General features: G+C 37.7%; 1 protein-coding gene across 4 annotated transcripts in view; it reads right to left on the bottom strand.

The window, feature by feature from the left end:
• Positions 1 to 21684, bottom strand: part of ADAM22 (ADAM metallopeptidase domain 22) — a 123766-nt gene that overhangs the window by 29960 nt on the left and 72122 nt on the right. For all 4 annotated transcript variants that reach the window (XM_085310467.1, XM_085310466.1, XM_085310464.1 and 1 more), the window contains 15 exons: positions 20337 to 20408; positions 19149 to 19315; positions 17239 to 17323; positions 16709 to 16799; positions 15180 to 15231; positions 13114 to 13213; positions 9651 to 9722; positions 9071 to 9163; positions 6900 to 6980; positions 6618 to 6668; positions 6290 to 6353; positions 4473 to 4578; positions 2513 to 2629; positions 1775 to 1943; positions 683 to 791 (listed from right to left, as the gene is read on the bottom strand). In XM_085310467.1, coding sequence (XP_085166593.1) covers positions 683 to 791; positions 1775 to 1943; positions 2513 to 2629; positions 4473 to 4578; positions 6290 to 6353; positions 6618 to 6668; positions 6900 to 6980; positions 9071 to 9163; positions 9651 to 9722; positions 13114 to 13213; positions 15180 to 15231; positions 16709 to 16799; positions 17239 to 17323; positions 19149 to 19315; positions 20337 to 20408 — 1429 coding nt within the window. The remainder of the gene's footprint in view (positions 1 to 682; positions 792 to 1774; positions 1944 to 2512; positions 2630 to 4472; positions 4579 to 6289; positions 6354 to 6617; positions 6669 to 6899; positions 6981 to 9070; positions 9164 to 9650; positions 9723 to 13113; positions 13214 to 15179; positions 15232 to 16708; positions 16800 to 17238; positions 17324 to 19148; positions 19316 to 20336; positions 20409 to 21684) is intronic.

The following is a 21684-nucleotide window of genomic DNA, read 5'->3' as shown; positions in this document are numbered from 1 at the left end:
TGCTATAGCTCCATACAATCTGCCTGCTAGATATGTACTTATATTGGAATAAAAGTGACTTTTTTGGTTTAAATACCTTCCGAAGCCGAATAAACTATGCATTCTGGAAGAGGGAAAAACTGTCTCCCACAATGTTTTATAACAATGATAGGAAACATTTACACCTTCATTTTTCCACAATATACCCYCTTCTTACATGCAAGCCTGGAGATAAATAAAAACTTTTGCTCTAAAAATGCTTGTGTGCAAACATTCTGCATAGTGACCACGTTATAAAAATTTGACTCCACAACAAAAAATCAAATATATATGTATATATATTACATTTTACCTTTCCACCTAGATATGAGGAGCTCTAATAAATTTTTGCTCGTTAATACACTTAATATACTTAGTAAGACCACTCAAATGTCTGGAACAAGCAAGACACAACTAGATGCACTCATGCAAGTCCTGGCAGTTGTACTGAATGCTCGTGAGACCCCATCATTCGCATCCCAGTGCAGGACTGAGACCTCAAGCACAGAAAGCAAGTGTTCATGCTGAGGAAGGAAGGGTGCAAGGCTCTCAAATGATGCACCATGTTGCATACAAAGTGAAAGAGTAGGAGATCTAGTTTTGCTTAATGACCTTACTCAAACTCACACTTTTCAAATTACTAATAGAAAGTATAACTACTTACCTTTATTGAGGGCCACTTTATCAAAAAACATATCATCTTTGATGCGGGAACTGCAGTCATCTCCTCCCCAGAATCGGTCACAGACACACTTTATTTCATTACTACAAACCTGCAGCCAAAAATGTAGCTCAGAAAATTAATTTATTCCAGTAATTAAACTACAAGACAGGTACAGTCAATAAGTACTGATTTTAACAGTCTGCAAAATTTTGCAAAACATTTCTAATATACAGCAATTTAAATATATATATTAGGTATTCATGTAATGTATTAAATATATCACTATATACAAATACATGATCTATATTAAGTACATCAGTATATTCTTACGTGTAATATATTTAATAAAGATATTTTTAATTGCTTTGGCAGACAACCTCATAAAGTAGATTTTTTTGAAATATAATGAAGTGGTTAATTTAAAATAAAATGCTAAGTGTTAATTCAGTGCAGAAGAGGTAAGATGTTATGAGAAAATGATTCTTTTGCTCTCACGTCAGCTCTAGAGACCTGGAGACTGTTTCAAACTCTATGAAGGACAAAGGGACTGGACTCTCCAATGACCAGAGTGCAACATGCCACACAAAACAAACTCATGAGCTGTGCACCAAGCACAGAAGTCAGCTCTCTGCTCTCTTCCCTGATTGAAATATCTCTCAGCCAACAAAATCCAATGGCTTTATGACCCTGTTCAGCTGTTAACACAATACAGAAGGAATTAAAAAGAGCGTCTGGAAGAACAGAGACCCAGGTTTCTCAGAGGTGGGCAACAAAGCCTATTCTCCAGTATATTGCCTGAGGAAATATGAATCAAGTTAGAGAAAGTAATGGTAAAAGAAATAAATGATAAAAATGTTTTTGTCAAATCAGTGTGCACTTACTGCGATCCATTACTTAGGATGCCCTGACTACAGTATACTATATACACATATCTATATGCTCCCTCCATCTTTCCTTTTCAGAAGCTTCTCTGGTGAAAAGACTTCTTTTTGTCACAATGCTGGATTCCTGAAAGATCTGACAAGTACACTACACAACACCAGATACATTCAGTAAAAATGGCAAAAAGGATTAAAGAATACGAAAACATACACCATGGCCTGAACAAATTTGGGTTTCTGTGGTGCCTGGGCAGGTGCTGAAGTTGAAGGATTCACTGGGGAGGCACCGATGCTCCAAGCACACCATGTTCGGCCCACACGGCGTCCCATTCTCCACGTAGCCCAGGTCCGTCTCCTCATCAAGCTTCACATGGCCACCACTGCAAGAAAATCAAAAAKACTCTGGAGGCTGCGTGCTGCCACCGGATGGGACTGCTTGAGAAAGCGGGCTCTTGGCTGATGATACCTTCATTTCTCTTTGCAYTATTTGATGCACAGAACCAGGAAAGAGGTGTAAGTATTGGCTTACTTATCTCATCAGTCCTACTGTAAAACAACCCAAAATGCAGTATATCTACATCAAACAACATGACTGTGAAAATAAAGACCACTTTTCTTGTAGAAGAGCTGCTATTGGATAAAACACTGAGCTTACTTGTATAGGGCTTTATTTCAACTTAGAGCTGGGATTCAGCTAACATACGGCAATTTATTAAGCTGCCAGTTAGCACTGGCTATACAGACTTATGTCTAAGTATTTTAAGTACATTAAATACTTCACAAACATTAAGAATTTTAGTATAACGAGATCAGAGAAAAGCATTAAGTCTCTACAGGCAAAATTAACTACTACATAGAGGGGCAAACAAAACAGCTATATTCCTGATGTATGTTCCCATTCTTGAAGCTTAACAGAGTTGAGCTAAAATAATGGTTATAGGAAACTCACCTGCAATTGTATACTTTTCCAAACTGCAAGACTGATGATGTGATTTCACCATCAAGTTCTCCAAGTCTGGGCACACTAGATATATTGGAGCATAGAAGGTATCCACAAAGCACATCCCTGCATTGAAAGGTTAAACAGACMCTCACAGAAAAGAAAATCCAATGAAAATGGACATTTAAATTAAATGTGTTCTTCTTCTCCTACTTTATGACACATTTGTTACTCCTTGCCTTCTCTCATTGACAGTAACTCCCTCAAATAACGCCCTGTCTCCCAAGAAAACGATCCTCTTCTGAGCTTTGACTAGGGACAGAAGCTTTTTTAAGAAGTATTATCAAAAATGCTCTGAGTAATAGCATAAAGGCAGCTGTCAAGAACAGACTACTTCAAATTGATTTATTATCCTATTAGGATACAGTAACAGGCCAGGTAGAGGAGAAGCAGTAGACAGTAGCTTTAGACAAAATCCCAGATGACACATTTTTAAGGGAGCTAGAGAAACAAGATTTAACTGAACTCTTGCAGGGTACTTTTACAAACCGTGTGCAGAGATTGTACACTGCCAAAAGGGAGGGTTTCACAGGGGCCTGTCCTCTCCAACATTATTTCAACACTTTTACTCACAAGTTTATTATGGAACAGAACATAAGGTTATCGAACCTGTATAGATACAGACCCTGTAGTCAGGATGAGAATTCAAATGGCATTAACAAAATGGAGAAGTCATCTTAAAAAGCAGGATTTGATGAGGAGAAGAGAAAGATTCAAAACTAGGCAGGAAAAATCAACTGCACAAATACAGAATCTGGCAACTTGCAGGAAAAGATCTAGAGGATTATGATACTACGAAAACTGAGCGTAAGTCAGCAATGCAATGCCACAGCGTAAGGTGAACACCACACTGGGATGTGAAGCAGTGAACTGCCTCTAAAGAACAAGCAGCAACCCCTCTGCTCTACCCAGCACTGCCAAGACCTCATCAAGGGTCCTGTGACCACTTTGGTCTCAGCTACAATAAAGGCCAACAGGATACACKTCAGAAGAGACCCGTGAAGATGATCAGTTTGTACTCATGGCTGAAAAAAGGACAGGAATAGGAACAGAAAACATGATCTATGATAAAAAAGGTTATAAGGAACTGTGTTTTTCAGGTTAAAGAGGAGAAGACTTGGGGAGGGACCTGATARCAGTCTTCAGGTGTATAAAAGACTGCTGAAAAAGGAGGAAAAATCTGTTCTCTGTGTCTGTACCAACAGCACAAGAAATACAGCTTTAAATTTTAAAGAAGTTGATGTCAAGCATTAAGGAAAAAAACATCCTAATGACAAATCATTGAAGGTTCTTAAAGGGTAAAGAATCCATGTCTGTAATGGCACTGGTACAGCTACTTCTGCCTTGCTGCAGAAGGATGGACTAGAAGGCTTCCCAAGGTCCATTCTAATCATGTTTTCCACATTTATGCAACTGCTTCTTCAGGAGACTCTTGTACTTAAGCGGACAGGTGCAATGCCTGTAAAAATATAGTTCCTTATATTGTAATGTAAGGCTTTGTAACCCAGAAAATGATCAAACCTTCATCAAATAGATTCTACAAAGACCCATGATTTTCTCCAAATATAAGGCCAAATATTCAGATTTGAAATACTCATGAGAGCTGACAGCACCTGAAAATATGCCACACCACGCAGGACAGAGTACCTTCATYTGAAAACTCTATTTGCAGCAGGAAGATTCATGACTCAGTTTCAAGCGATCCCAAATGGTGCTTTCTTGTTTGAGATCATATCCTCCAGCAGCTCCTCTCCCATAACCCCTTACTGCACTAAGGTTTGCAGATGACTCCAGTCCTCAGGCCAGGAGATAACTCTTTATAGAAGCCTCTAGAGGCCCTTTATGCCAGCTACAGAACAGGAGCAGGGATAAAAATCTCACAGCAGCTTTTCTAAATAGATCAACTTACTGTTTATTGCACTGTATCCAAGAGTCCTTGTCTCTTCCGCAGTTTCCTTTCTCAGTCCCTTCAATATTCAGTTTCTCATAGCAGTACCTGTCAGCAGCTGTCACTTCTAAAAACAGAAACAAATCTCTTCTAAGATGGTGAAGACTTTTAAAAGCAAGGTCTTTGGGAAACAGGGATGCATAATCAAAGCAAGTAGGGCTTCCCAAACTGTGAACTGCAGTATCTCTGTGGTCTGCAGCTGTAGTCTGCAGTTGCTCTGTGAAACTCTGCCAGCTTGCACAGTGTTTCCAGGGAAAAATTTTATGTTGGCATCACATGACTGTTTTAAGATTTTGTATAGATTGACCATGGTTTGTTGTTCCAAAACATCTGGAAGCCACTGGAATAAATCACATATGAGTGTAGGGTCCTTAGGTGGTTATTAATGAGAAGTTAAACCTCAGATTTCAGAATAACCATTAGTAGGTTAATCAACACTAGAAAAAGAGCTTGAAAAAATGGAAAGATAAAAAGAAAGAGAGAAAAAGTACATGTTATTTGTTTCATCTCTTCAGCTGCCTGTCCACCTAAGCTATTCAGCAAAGGATGCTCTGGAAGTACCAGATTTTAGCACAAGCCCAGAAGAGCCTAATGTCATCACAGGAGAGAGTAGGTACTCAGAGAGAGCTGCTCTTAGGAGATTTCCAGATTGATTATTCCCATTTAGAGGATCCTGCTAAATTGAAGAAGCTTTCAAAAAGCATCAGACTTTTTTGAGACAGTCTCCAAACCAAATTTAGACCCCCAACTTTCTGTGTCTTGTGTGAGGAACTCAATATTGGCTGCATTCCCTTGGTTTTCTAACATAAATGAAATCATTCAAAGTGTTMTTTATCTGTAAAAGGTCCTATGTAAACAGATCACTGCAAGTCCAGCCTGCACAATGTTGATAKAATTGTGTAAAAGATTCAACATTCAGCAGCGGTATTTCATATGACCACAGAGAAATTCCTGTAARTCTTCCTTGCAACCTATTCCCTTGTTTCCCAATTATAAAATAATCAAATCCTATTAAACTTGGTACATTGCTGATCAGACATAAAACATTACAAAGACAGAAAAATAATTAGAGAAATGTTGCATTTGGAAAGATGAAGAAAAGTATTTATTTTACCATCCAGACCATAAGAATCACTAACTTCTTGCTGTTGGTTACTGTGGTTGTCATACCAATGCATCTAAGTTCATTGGAATTTACACAGCTTTAACCAAATGCTAGCTAAATACATATTTTGCTTTCCAATAAACAGTATTATTCTCAGCAACAGATAGACATTTTTCCAGAAACCCYTGTCCTTTAAACAAGGTATGTAGCCTAAATGCTGGTTTGCAGAGCCCTCCTTATAGTGTATCCATTACAATTTCTTATATCTTTCTTTCATTCCAACTAATGCTGCAGGTTTGACTAATGTACGGTTCCTGCCAGTAAAAGATAGTGAGAGAATCACTATCCTATGAAAAAGGCAAAACATTAAGTACTGGAGAACCCACAAAAGAATTATGTAGGTGACAAAAGGATGAAAAACATAAAGAATTGTATTTAAAATTGGAGGACTCCAACAACTGCTCCAAAGGAAAAACAAGAGCCCTAAAACTGAAGGGCAAAGTTCAAAATAGAGCAGAGTTCAGGACCATAGTGAATATTTTTCACAGCATACAGTCCTAGTTGGTTTTATCTGTTTCCARCGACTCTGAATAGGTATCTTTCCATAACTGCTCCCAGATAAGATATTCCAAGCCACATGAATGATAACCACCTGGAAATATTATTTACTCACTTTCACCCCAAATATATTTACATTGCCGGTCCCTGGTTTTACATCTTCCTCCAAAACAAATACCCTAAAGAGAAAGAAAACACACAGAAACAACTTTAACATACAGACTTGCCATTTTTTGCCAGACTTTCATTTCTAATGAAATAAACACCCAATATGTGATTCTGCTTTCTAGGTTGTTCATTTAGTTCCAAAATCTKGTTAAACCCAAAATTCAGTAATGTCAATGGAAATGTCCTACGTGACTTCCGAAAATCCTAAACTAAATTCTAGAAAAAGTAATCTATAAAAGTATCAACAATGTAAAAAACCCTCAAATGTTCATTACCTGTTTGTTATCGCATGAATATCCATCCATTTTGTGAATATTGGGAGAACACTACAGGAAAAGAAAATAACTGATAGATAATTCAGACATCGATGAAAACGAAGTCTACAACAAAGGAGATGATTGGTATATGGAAAATTACACTATCATGCTTTCCTTCTGGACACGTAACAGKTTTAATACAAGTTTTATACAACTCCCTATATAAAACAGTAGCATTCTTATCGACTGAGAGTCTACAGGTATTTTTCRTATTTCTTGGATAGAAGAAATAAAAATTACCTGGCTGGAATTTCCTGTGCAGTTCTCTGCAATATCACAATCATTCACTGCTTCTCGGCACAAAACTCCTTTAGGTTCAAACTGGAAAAGGACAGAAAATCAGTGACTTGGTTTCTCTGTATCTTCTTTTGAATGCAATACTTCCCTAGASTTTTAATTAAAAAAGGGAAATTTCCCAGTGCTGACTGAAGTGGAAAGATTTTCCTTTGTTCAGCATGGACCTTCCAACAGTCAGTCCACAGCCATTTACTCCAGYGCCTCCGTTCTCAGAGCCATCACTTGTCAAGTGCACTGAGCATGCGACCTGCCAGAGTAAGCGCTGTGCCAGGATGCAGGACTCCAGCTCTGCAGTGGCTTGTGGCATTATGCTGCCCAAATCATTTCACACTTTTGTGACTCCTTTACTAGCCTTTGTAGAACACAGAGAACAATCCTGATGTTCTCTGAGAACTGCTTTAAGATCTACAGATAGAGAGTGCTATAGATCTCTAGGTGTAATCACTGTGGTTACTAGAAAGCTCCATTGCTGTTGTAGAACAGGAAGTACTCATAAATGTATTGGGTTCTGAATGATTTGATACCAATTTCTAATGTGACCAGATGTTTAACAATGAAAAATGTACCAGTGACCTAATGTATGCATTTGCATTCCGACTAAAGACTCCTGTACCACTGCAAATACCATGACCTGTAAAAGGAAGAAGACACCCACTACAGGTGACTATCTGTGCTTAGCTTCGTCAGAACCACTGTTCCCTGTCCAGTCACGTCCCTGGACAGAGACATGTTTCAGAATTCTCGTTTTCCCTGGAAGGTTTCTCAATCTGTGCTAGTTCATTTTGAAGCTCTGTGACATTTTTTCTGGGTCTGGATGCACATTTAGGAAAACTGCTAACTCCTCGGCTGCCATGAACTAGCACACGTCCSTGGAAGAGGTAGACTCTACAGCTCTCGTCCATAAGCTCACCTTTCTCCCACTTGTCTGTGAAAAATCCAGATAGACACGAATGTCAGAGATACTCTGAGACACAGGGATGTACACTATCACCTCCTCACCGTGTTTTGTTTGCAATCTCACTTTCACGCCTTCTTTCAAGCAGGCCACTATACRGGAAGGTAACTTCAAGTTTGGGAACAGTTAAAACTAAGTCTTTTGCATTGTCCTGACTAACACCTCCCCGGGAYACATTTTGCAAAATACTGCCTTTCTCTTCATTAGCTTCCCTTCACCATTCTATATGTAACGAGCCATTACTCTCATTATTCAAAAATAATGTACACAGAAACTTTAGGAGGAAGGGCTGTGAGTCTTTAATATGGTGCCAATGTCACCAGGACACTTGAACAAATTCACTCAAACTGGCAATCTGCTAGTTTCTTTCTATTACATTTACAAAGGGAACGTGCTTAGGAAAATGTGATCTGCTCCTGCATAATCAGCACTTTTTCTTTTTTTACCAGTAGGATGAGCACAAASTCAAGAACATGGTCCACAGCTACTACTAATCTTTCTCTGAAGGAACTGAAACTCTCAAATGCCCACAGATAAAGATAAAAACATTACACACAGTACCCTGTAGTGTTAATAACTAATAACAACAGTAATAAAAATCGCATATCAACAACTGCTTGAAGTCGTATTTAGCTGGGCTTCCTTCCAGATCGGCCTAAATCTCCTTTTACGATTTATTGATATATCAGGAAGAATATCTTATAACTAATAAGGGCTTCAATCCCTTTTCTCAGTGGGATGTTAGTTAGTCCAAGCACAAAGAGACACAGAAAGATTTGACTGGAACTAAAGTGAGGTGTCTTCTAGAWACACATTTTAGAATACTTGCTAGTTGCTCTTTTTTTTAATACTATATCCTTCTCTCAGGCCCCTCATTGTATAATCTTCCCATTCAGTTTCATAGGGGCAAATTCAGAGCAACGTGTAAGACACGATGGAAACGACATGTTGGTACACATGTGCACATTTGAGCAGACAGGTCTAATGGAAGTCTAAAAGACAGAGAATAGCTCAAGTGAACGAGTTTTCAGCCAATTCTAAAAGGCAAACTTTCAGAAAAGGAAACACAAGGTCTGACAGCAAAAATACATGTGCTGTGCTGCCTCTGACCACAAGTTCACTATTGCCAGGACACTGCAGTACACGTCACTGTACTTACCCGACACTTTCTGCAGCAAAGCCCRTTACTGCACTGGGAGCCTGCAGTCAGGGTGCACGTATTGCAGCACTCTCCTCCTTCACTGGCACACTCCTAAGGAAAATAAACACTTATAAAAAAACACATGGGAAAAGCAGATGACCCCTAAACTCTTTTACTCCTATTTGCTTTAGTTTGCTACWGGAACGGATTTTAACCAGGCCTCCAGGCACCTGGAGGCACAAAAAAACACAACAAACACTGTGGGGACTAAAGCTGTTTCCTATGTCGTATAGGAAATAATTGTTTTAACCTCACAGCGTCTATCATGAAATGCTGACATTTTAGCATTGACCAGCATCACATCTCCATCTAGAAACATATTTTCTCAAACAGTGGTAGTTAYTGCTATTAAAGATTTATGTGGTGGTAGAATATAAAAGCTGGCCCAAATTCTGTTAAACATGATGGAAACAGGTAAGAAAAGAAGAATCTCAGGACCTTAGCATCTCCTGTCTTCCTCCACTTAATGTCAATGGTGGTTATGGGCAGCAATATGTCTGGAGAATCCAGTYGCTAATATACAGTACATCGCACTTACTGCAATAGTCCCACAGTCACATTCTTCCCCATCTTCCACAAAACCATTGCCACATTCTGGAGGATCCAGAAGCTGTAGAGCAAAATTAGAAATCAAAGGACATGTCTTTCCTAAGGGAATCACTGTCATATTTATTCTGTACAACATGTTTTTTAGCTAGCACTCCAAATGCATTATCATAAACACAGCACCCACAACTCAGGCAGAATTGGATTAGAAACAACACAAAAGAAACACATGGAGAACAACCAACCCAATGAATTAATTCAACAATTCTGCAGAGCAATGTTATCACCTGTGTTAGACTGCCATTTTTATAGCAGATTCAGTCTAAGCAGAAGCCACATTCAAGAATAAGAAGTGTGACAATAAATGAAAAATTTTAAAACAATACAACGCTTTCATTATAGTTAGAGGGGGTGCAATTGTTGAACTCGAGTGATGACAGCTGTGTCCCAGGTTGAATTCTGTATTATAGCTTGAGAAGGAAAAGCCACAAAAATTGTCATTCAGAAGCAAACAACACAGAAATGAAGAGAGAGGCTATGATTCTTATTTAGTCTTTGCTAYTGTCAGATGCTACTTACTTCTCTTTTCCTATACCGTATTTTTGAATTTGCAGCAGTTTTCAATAAGCATTTGTCAGAGCCGGCTGAGAAARCACTGCTGATAAGACTTCTGCCCTTCTCTACTTTTCCTTCACCCTCCTCACTAAGCWGCATCTTTAAATATCCAAATCCATATATCTGCGGTAGCAATAATTTCCTTTCCCACAAGCAAGATTCATTCACCATTTTTTAATAAGAACCCTTGCTTTGCTCTCTTTTAATAGACCTTTACACTCTGTTCCTTCCTGTTTCATTGTTTCCCTTATTCTAAAATTTCTAAAGGTGATTCTGCAAAAAGAAAAAAAAAAGTTTTCTTTGAGCATAAAAAAACATAATAGTAAGTTTTATTAGATAAATGACAAGGTATGTAAGTATCTCACCAAGACAGATAGCCTGAAATTCTGCAGATTGTCCTTCCAGCTCTYCAGTTAAACTAGGACTAGGACCATTCCAGAAACCACTGTGCTTGCAAGCCATCTGCAAGAGTAAATCACTCGAGGTGCACAGCTCCCTTCTTGCTGCTGCTGCTGCTGCCTTGCTGCCAGTAGCCCACAGGCTGGAGTGTCACTACACACACTTCAACAGTGCCACAAACCAGGTTTGGGTTTGTGGCACAATGTGACATGCTATTCTTAGACACCTCTTTGAAATGGAAAATTGACTGTAGCTTGAAATGCATGGGTAGAACACTACATTAAATATAAGCAATTAATTTTCTTTTATAATAATCAAGTAGTCATTAAAACTGCTTGCTTCCAAGGTATTTTTGCAGATATCTTAATTTCTTCAGTATCTCTAGGTGTGCTGCACAAGTAGATTGGCAAGGGGAGATGCTGCCTTAAAACATAAGGCCAATTTCCTGCAGAACATAGGGCCAACTAAACATTAAATGAAAGGAAAAAAACATGAAAAGCAAATCAGATAACTTTTCCCCAAAAGTCTTTATATAATTCAGTTATTCATTAAGAAGGGCATGTGCTCAATATGCTCCAGCAGTCAGTAAAGCAATTTTGGGGATCAAGGCTGATCTTACAGTGGAGTACTGTAGAACACTGCAGCTTCACACATCACGTTTCCTTTATCTCTGACTTCTTTAAAAGTAAGTTTATGTTTTATCACTCTTGCTGGGAAACATGCCTTTCTGACAGCCTTATGAATTAGACAGACGCTCATTATTAATAACATTAAAAAAACTCAAACAACAATGCATGAAAAATTCAATTACTATGGCTTTCACATCTGACTTTCACATTTTCATATCCCATTGGCAAAAATGCAAATGCTGCTAATCTAAACTGAGATTAAATTGTTCTTCTTTTTTTCCAAGTGACAGATGTGCAGTGAACATCYGCCCAAGCAAGAGGGCATTATGTTATGGAAAGAATCCACTCAGCAAAGAGTCAATCATCATTTCTAACATTTCTCTCTACCTGTAATGAGATGGCAGACTTCTAAAACGCAAGGATGTTTTAAAAAATAAAAAGTCATATATCTTATCAATGAATTACAATGCTCTCTCTCACTTTTAATAATATGTACTTCCATGAAACATTTTGCAGAGATAAGCAGATACAAACTTTTGCTTACAGACACCAGAACAGCGGATGGTGTTTTGTCTGTGGCTTTCAGTAGGTGCCACGCACCAGAAAAAGTAAACTCACACTTGTTTATTTATTAATAACATCAGTTCTCTCTTAATAAGAAATATTCAAACCTGCAATTCTTAAACTGTCCAGATTTGATGCCTTCCCTTACTCTCTAACATTTATTGAAATTCTGTGGGTGTGGAATCTGTCAGAAATTATACTTTTTCCTCAGTCACTCCAGAACGAACATGCTGGCTCTAGTATCGTCTTTCCCTTTTACATTTGTGACCACTTCAGCTACCAAGTCTTTTTTTTTTTTTTAAAAAAAGTTAGACTGTCTATCTGCCTTAGTCTCTTTCCTCTGCTTGTTGAAAGACAACCATTAAATATAGGTTAACATTAATTATATATAGGAAAGAGTCACAACCAGCACCTCGAACAGAGCCCRGTGACGAGCTGTGCAGCCAGTGCCTACTGCTGCCACGCGGCYCCTGAAGAGCACGAGGAACACCCCGGTGATGCCTGTCCTCTGCAGCACGTGGCCTTCTCACCTGCCCTGCCTCTCCTAGCATTTTGAAAAATTAGTCACAGTTTTCAAACACTGCTGTGAAAAGCCACTGTAAAAGCCTTTCAGAGAATTGTAGGAAAGAGGGGAAACAATCTCATGGTGAAACTAGGTATTTCAGAAGGTGCTAATTTATTAATCTTTCTCTGAGCACAAAAAGCATTAACTTTGCCTTCTCCAGTTCAGAGAATATCAAAAGCAACTGTTAACAATCACTGTTCAAAAAGCAGACTGCTTTTTGCGATCACTAGAGAGGTTCTAGGAGCTCTATGTTGTCCTCRGGATAGATATGAAACAAAAGCAATCTTGCTTCAACTTCCAGAGTATTGCACCAGAAGACATCAGTCCAAAGCAAATTAGAATTAGAGCTGCGCAGAGTTTACCAAGACACTGGAAACCTTAGCAAATAAATTCAACAGCATACTGTAATTACAATATACAAAAGAAAAATGCATAAGGGATGGTTCTAAATYGATGCCTGGAAGAATTCTGTGGGCATGAAACTACCTATTAAAAATTATTTAAATATGACTGCCAAACTAGTATGAACTAAAATCAGCCACTTTCACCAAGCTGTCACCAGGAAATCTGGAATTTAGAGATTAAATAAATCTCAGAATTACAGAGTTCTTTCCCCATAATTTTGGTTTCTTCTAGATTAGAAATATAATAGAAATAATACTCAAAAATGAGGTAATATTTACCTTGGTGGGTTTATTGAAAAGGCAAGCTCCACCTCCATTGTTTAAAAATTCATGATACTCTTCAATATCACACTTGGAGAACTTGCTTGGAAGATAATATCTGCAAAGAAATGAGATGGCAGGATTATTTTCTACAGTGCTTTTACAGTGTATCTTCTTTTTTCAAAATAGAGGGATGAGAAACATATAATTATACTCTAGGAAAAGTACGAGAGTACACCGTTCGGAAGAGTTCAGTTCAGAGTGAAGATACCTGCTTGTAATTCATTCTAATTGCTAAATTGCTTTCATAAATGGCAAGTAACTTTTAGCAATGAGGTAGAGATCTCATAAAGTGGTAAGTTAAAAGGATTTCACTCTGAGTTCTTTTATGCCAAATACCACAAACCCTTATTATACAATATGTAGTTCTCACAAAAATGATCAATTCCACTAAAGGACCTAATCTCAGAAATGCATTTATTTTTTCCCCTTCATATTGTAGGAGACAACTGCTGCCTATCCCACACAGGATCTGTTTAAAGATTGCTCACAGCTCATTTCCCTCTAAGACAAAATTGCTGTCCTGGCCCACAGAATTTTTATGTAACAATGTCATACTGTTTTAAAACAAGCTTCTAACCAGTATCAGCAAACATTTCTGCTGTCCTCTCTCTCATGCCTCACTGAATAAATTTTATCCCAGGACAGAGTCAATATAAGGCACAGTGCACCACTTACAAACAAAATGAGCTTTAATTGACAAAGAGAAGCTTTGAATGGATCCTTTCCACAGGGAAAAATTTTCCCTGAAGTAACTCGAGTTATCTTTATATTTAGGTCCTCAGTCACAAGAGTATTTATGCAACAATCAAATTTTAGAGTCTTAAGGGTCTTCCTGTATCATGCTTATCACTGGATAAAAACAYATTAGCAAAAGTGCTATAAAAAGCAATCCTGCAAAGTCACTGCAGTTATGGCTTGCAAAACATAACTGCTTTTTTTCCATTTCTGGTGTTTATGATTTAGGTCTAAAGACTACAGAAAATCTAGGATTCATCATCTTGAAAGCAGTTTTGTAAATATATGATATTATTTTGTCTATAATTATTTGAAAGGTTTGGATTTTAGATAAAGAATTTAAAGATCATTAGACAAGAAGTAATTTTTTACAAAAAAAAAAAAAAAAAAAAAAAAGGAAGCTTCCCAAGCTTTTTAGCCTATTAGAAACAATCAAAAAAAAATCTTATTTGGTATGTGTTTAGGTAAATAAAGCTTTAAAAAGGCACACATTCGCATTTCTAAAGACCTTTGAATGAAGTATGCTTATTTTTGTTCACAAATTGTACTGATTACAAATTCATTAGAAAAATGTATACGTCAGACTGAAATACCTTTAGAAGTGTGAAGCATTGTCTGTATTTAAAAGTAGACTATAGTTTTGTTCATACGCATGACAGAAGACAGCTCTGTAATACAAAGAATTAAGGCCCAAACACGCTGTCTAGGGAGTCTGATCAAATTTCATCTAAAAGTAAAAATTTCCCAATGCACTAAAAACCATTATACAAAATCTCTCTAGTGACTTTATTTGTGGGCAGATGTATACTAGGCCTCTAAAGGGAGTGGGCTTTTTCATATACTACACAAATTGGGGGTAAAAAATTAAAAATACATACAAAAGGTTTATGAAGAACCACAGAAAATGACATATACATAAGAAATTTGATCACAKCATTTCAAGAATTTGGATGTGTCATTATTCTTTTGCCTACTGAACAGCAAATTCACAGGAGAAAACAAGTTAAACATGATTCTGCTTCTTTCACAAAGAACTGGCTTGGCTGTTGAGCTGCTATTCTTTGTTCAACTAGCAGTCACTAAAATCCCTCTCTCATCCTCTCATTATCTCTCATGTTCACACATTACTTTGAAGGTGTCTTTTCTAAGTATGCTGTGCAGATAATACCTTTCTGAAAAATAATTCATAGAAATATTCTGCTGAAACACAGAAGGCATCTATGTTCACACTTTTCCTTTATATCATTGTATGAATGACACGATACTGCCTCCAGCGAAATGCTTACCCTGTGTCTCCCATTATGCATCCAGACCACGTGTCCTCACACTTACACTCACCTGACAATAAAAAAAGTAAAATTTACAGAGTCTTGTAAGAGTCCAAAATAATACACTTCTTACTGCAAAATTACACTGAAGTCACTTCGTTTTACATTTAAATATAATCTAAAAAAGATCTTTTGCTATTTTATTGCACACCTTAATTTAAGCATACCTGTGCATATTGGTAAACTTTCTTTCAAAGCCTACACCTGTTTCTATGCAATTCTGAGCTTTAAAAACATGTCTTGTTTGTCCCTCCTTCTCTTAAATGAAGTCACAGAAAACTGCACTGTCAGTCTCAGGCACCTGCAAATCAAGAGTCAGCTCTTTGTCTTCCTCCCAAGTCAAGGTACTGGATTTCCAAAATTTCCAGAGCAAAAGATATGATATGTTTTAATCCATTATAGAATTTTTCAGTTCTTTTCTAATACTACAGGCTCTGTCCATTAGTTTTGTTTTCCCTCCCTGTCCCTAAAAACTTCTGCTTTTTCTCTGCTCAGCCTTAAGACAGGGGAGTCATCGCTCTTATTTTCACTTTGCTTCTGCCCCCATATCAAGTGGAAAATGAACAYTGAACATCTTGCTAGAACAGACCATCTTTCCTACATTCCTGAATATTTCTCAAAATAAAATTATGTGAACTGCAGAAACTTCTATATGTGGCTATATCTTTCCATTATCTATTGTCTTTACAATGGCTGAAAAAAAATCATCTAAAAAGAGAATTCTATCATTCAATATAGTGATTATAATATTTTTTCATATGCTCATTTAAAAAAAATAGTAATAATCTTGGTTTTTTATCAGCTATATAAGCATACATTATCTAATACCTAAGCACTCCATCATCCAAATAGTTTTAAAATTGTATGATTATTTTAATAATCCACTGTTCTCAATGTGGCGGGACTGTACAAAGTGGAACCCGTGAGGATGAAATGCTTGTGGGTGAAGATTTGAATTAAGGGGTTGCAGGTAAATAAGGTTTAATAACAAGTTGAATACCAATGTTATAGTAGACACTCGGTAGCAAGCAGTGGAGTGGCGAATACAGGAGATTTGGGTAATAAAGAGGAATCCACTCAAAGCAAAACTATGTGGGCAAGACCACCTTGCATCACAGGACTGAGGTGGCTCCCCATCCTCAGTCTAGCAATATATGCCTATCTTTGCAGGATAGGATGGCAGATACTTAGTCTGTAGGACTGTAGGACTCACTGAAATGAATGGAGGTGCCAGACATCTTTATGATCTATTTTTAGTCAAATGGTGACATTAGTGCTACAAGTAATTATAGGCAGGGGAAATGACAGCATTTTTATAGAGGAAGATTCATGGTATGTCAGTCTCTCCTCATGTTATTACATGAAAAGTAAAAATTTTCTGATATTGTGAGAGCCATGATGAAAAATCATATCAGACACTGGTAAGTTCCTCCAGACAGATGTTCAGATCCTCTCTTGGAAGAAGATGAAAAAGCAAAGAAACTTACCACTTATTAGTTTTCTTCTGTCTGAGAAAATGCCAATATTTTGGGCTAAAGTCTGTGCCAGAGTAACTGCCATTAAGTCTGGTTTTCCGAACTGAAAAGTAAGAAGCAAGGCAGAAACAGTAATCAACTAGATACAAGTATCTCAGATACAAGTTAGGATTTTCTCATTTAAAGGTATTATTTTAAGGCAAGAACAGATGCAAAATGTTATAGCACTTCACTTCAGTGCAGTTACATAATGGGCAAGTGATGAAGACCAAAAACTRGCTTAAGAACAAGTAAGAGAAACTGTTTCTTTCTTGCCATTGTGGCTGCAAGTAAGAATGACAAGATCAGACACTGCTCAAAAGCATATTGGAACCGATATATGATTTTATTCAAGCACCATTCTTTACTGAAACATCCCTTCTACGTAGCTGTACTAAAATTCTGTACCAACAACGAAACAGCAAGATATGCTGAGAACATATCTACGCAGATAAATTCTGTGGTTTCCACCACTTTTTGCTCTTATTGATATCAACACCTACCTCATTCACACCTCCACCCTTAAGCAAGGAACAGATGCCACCAGTGTGAGCTATGCCACTCCGACTGCTCTGGAATCGACTCCCCCTTTGACAAAAAGGAGAAAAGAAGTTTACCTCGCTCAGTCCCCAAGCTTCTCACCTAACCATCCCAGTATTTACCCTTTCCTCTCCAGATAAGACACCAGCATTTGCAAATGCCAGTTGCTACCACCATGCTGCAAACTATGCGAAAACAAAATGTAGAGATGGGAAAAACAGACAACCATTCAAAAAAAGCATGTGAGCCTTTTGTTTTTTCACACACTACCTTAACACAWGGACTTCAGCAGCCTGCACTGGAACGAGCTACAGACAGAGAGCGAGAGACATCACTGCAGCGCCAAAGCACAAGGCTTCTGCTGTAACAGGCAAGTGGTTAGAAGACACAGGTCTAGGTGGGCAATGTAGATGTGAAAGGTTTAGGTGAAAGCTGTATCAAGCAGTCTGAAGCAGAGGCTGGTGAAAACTCCCTGGAGTTGCAGGCAATCTAATCCAGGATACAATTACTCTATGAGTCTAAATCTGTCCATCACTTTGACACTGCCCATGTCAGTACAAACAATTGCCAGTCACTGGACAAAAGAAACTCTGTACCGCTTCACAGCACGGATCCATATCTGCTGTGGCAAGCTGATTTTTCAAAAGAAAACAGAATCACCAAGAAACAGAATACAAACAGGTAATTCTGCTGAGGGTAGAAGTACATTTGTAAACTGTGTACCATCACATCAGCCAGTCTCACCTCCCAACTCAACAGTGTCTTACTAAAAAACRCAATTTGGGAACTTGATATTTCTAAATAATCTATGAATGCAATACGTCAAACACCACTGTTGCTGCTGCTGTTATGGTCAGTATTGGAATTAGTATCACAGTGGTACCCAGAGTCCCCACCACAGGGACAAACAGGACCCTCTTTGTTGTAGTCAATACACAAACACTTTTAAGAAAAACTGATTCCCATTTTACAGATGAAAAACTGAAATACAGAGGAATCAAAATCTGCAAGCACTAACTGCAGCTCTGAGTAGCTCTCTTCATATAAGAAGTCAATGACAGTAATGAAGTGTATGCATAAAAATTTGACAGGCTGGATATTGCAGCTGGATAACATGTCTCCTAATTTAAGTTATGTTAAAATGAGGTTTTAAGTTAAGTTTATTCATGTAAGCTCCTAAAAAGTCAGCACGGAGAGACAAGGATTCTTACGGGGCAATTTGCCTGGCCTATCTTGTGTGGGTCAAGAATCACGAATGTTTCCTCTATTTTTGTACACTTATTCTGTTTATCAACCTTATTCTCAAAATGATTGAGAGATTCAGAGAAAACAGCATTCATCCTAGCTCACTATTCTTGTTGTGAATGTTTCTCTGAAGAACAAACTGCTTTAAGGAACTCAAACACTTCAGAAATCCTGCAGCGTGGAGGTCATTGGCAAAGTAAAGCAGGCCATATTGCATGTTTTCCTTTTAAGCAGAAGTCCTTGGTTTCAAAGCGCACATTCTGCTTTTAAATATTATAGCAAGGCTGTCAATGCTTTACCGCAGCAGAAGCAAACCTGCACCACGGAGCCATGCATTACCTTTCAGGCAGCTGTGACTGTGCTTGCGGTGTAGTTAACTGCACAGAATAACCAAAAATCACAGCGCATGCAGCTTGTGCTTAACAAGTTAAAACTAAAGTGCCAGTAAAATCTCCAATTGCACTACCAAGCAGTTGGTGCATTGCTCTAATTTCCCCCCCGTCCCCAGCAGAAACGTTACGCTCTGCAGTACTGTGGATTACACACACAAGATGCGTTAGCCACTTGTGATAAGCAACCCCCGAGGTACGAAGAAAACAGTAATAAAACATCACACGAGGTTACGTACGAAAAAAGGTGAACTGCGTCACTTTTCTCTCTGATAAAATCCCTCCTATATTTCATAAACTCACGTAGGGTCACCAAGGGGTTTTCAGATATGGTGAACTTGTTATCAGTAGCCCAGGTTTCCATGGCAACCAATACTATCCTGGTGTTAAGTTGTTCTTTATATATCTAGTACATTAACAGAATGAACAAATATATTATGTCAAATAGGATAAAGGTGGTTTTTATCCCCTTTTCTGCAATATCTTGCATTACTAAATACTTAGTTTGTACTAATACACTTTTGATTCTCCTATGCAGTTTTATCTCAAAACCAACAAACAAAAAAAAATAAAATCTAGATTTTCAGTAGGTTCCCTCATGCCAAAAAAGGATTCCCTGCAGGCTGTATAAAGGTTCATAGAAATGAAGTGCGATTTTTGTCAGATTACTACAGAAATATTTCAAAGAGTTCAAAGAGTTCAAATTTACCTCGCTTTTATAAGGTCCAGTACACCTCAGTGACACAAATGAAAGGCTTCCTATTCAAGAGCAATCTACAGAAATGCTGTTTTTTACACACCTCTTCAGTAGTATTTAACCTCATACCAGCCAAGTCATGCAAAATGGGGCAATCCTTTGATGGCTGGGGGTTAACAGCGCACACCAAAGGGTGTCAAGCACAGGCATAATGTTTTTCATTTTCAAGTAATAGAATTTTCTGCAGTGAGGCATAAAAGCCTCAGTTGATTCTCATTTGATTCATCTAAACTCACTGGATTTAGCATTACAGCTATAATCCATATAATCCATCTCTATGGATTGTTCCTATTCTAATTCATTTACTCTAATGCCTATTTTTTCTGAGAAATTTTAGTACATTCTAATTTTAGATCRTCTATTTACTTTCAGCTGTAGTCAATACATGATCCTGCGTTAAACACTGTCACACCAAAGGTGCCCTTCACAACTCAAATTCAAGGAGTCAGTCCAGCAGGGTACTTAAACCTTTGAAGCCGCAGAAGATCTCTTAYCCTTTATGTTAGAAAAATGCTTACACTTGGCTGACTTTGGTTCTAAATGAAAATCTGTGACCTTCACATATGTTACTTTTAGGTATACCAAGAACAGACAATTCTTATGATTATCCTATTGATAATTGCATGATTTATCTCACAGGTAGAAAAACAAGTATTTGAGTGATACTTACTAAATCTGCCATGTTGACAACTGATTTAGCATAGCTATTTGTATGGCCAACTGATAAGCGGTGCTTTTTACACTGTAACACAAACACAGCCAAGTTATAAATACAGATTTTAGAAAGAACAAACTCAATTTCCAAAAAAGTATGGAGTAAAAAGCAATTTTATCAACAGTAGAACCTCTGTKCAAGGCTGGGTCTTCTGTGCTGAATGTAATGTTAGTAAGTGATAGCATGAAATCTCTCAGAAATGCACAATACCAAYGTATTTCACAACAGCTATTGCAAGGATCTATCAATAAATGTTTGGAAAGTATTTTAAGATCTTTACTGAAAAATGCTATATGAGCAGGAACACATTATWATTCTTTTTACTACCTTTATTATTGGCATTTTAAAAGTTAATTGGCAAATGCTAATATAGAAGTTAGCAATTCAAAATCCACGGTTGAAATTTTTTCAGAGGTGTTTAAGTCAACTTTGCCTGCATCTATGTTTTCATTTATCAGACTTTCTATTTTTTCTTAGCTCTTTCTTAAGCCTTCTTTTTGGTTTCTTCATTTACAATATCACACTCCAGAATTCCACAGAAACTGGTTCAAACCCACTTCAGTAATCAGATTGCAATGGTATCTTTACTGAGATCTATATTATAGTTCTATAAAGATGACATTTTACACTGAAAATAGTTTTCTGGTCCCCCTATCTGCTGAAAAACACTTATAAAGAGCCCCAATGGTATAAAAGTGACAAGTATCTTAGAAGAATTTAAGACACAAAGGCAAAGATTTTCAGAAGAGCTTAATCACGTTGGATCCCAAGAGCTTGATCTTAGAAGCATAATGCTCCATATTTTCTAAAAGCTAGGGTCTTGCAGTGAACAAGAGAAACAGCTGGGTAGCTGAGTGGTGGGAGAGGCATACTTTTAAGCAGGAATGAGGGGAAATCACCAAGAACAAGGTGTAATAAGTTACACTTAATAAAATAACAGAAGGAGTGTGAAGAGAAAAATGGTAGAAAGAATGAATGAAAGATGTACAAAATAAACAGAAAATAAAGTATAAGAATGAATGGAAATATGTACACCACTTAAGTCTCTACTTGCAAATAAAATATCAGACTTCAGGTCTCCAAGTTTCTTTTATTTTATGGAAATGTTTTAAGTATATTAATTTATAAGTTGGCTTTAACATTTGCCCTTTGAAAGCTTTTCCCCTGTTTAAGAGTTACGGTTAGGCGCMCAGCTGAGAAGGCAGATTGGTGGAGCAGCACCAGCCGATAGGCACGTTGGGGCTGGCAGGACACGGCTCCTCTCTCAGCACAGCTGCAGCCACACGAGAACGCAGCCGGCTTG

Source organism: Rhea americana, unplaced genomic scaffold (assembly GCF_003343005.1).
Source record: "Rhea americana isolate MKP2758 unplaced genomic scaffold, rheAme1 scaffold_32, whole genome shotgun sequence".
In the NCBI taxonomy this organism is placed as follows: domain Eukaryota; kingdom Metazoa; phylum Chordata; class Aves; order Rheiformes; family Rheidae; genus Rhea; species Rhea americana.
Note: the sequence above shows the minus strand (reverse complement) of the source record. Positions and strands in the feature narration are given on the sequence as shown.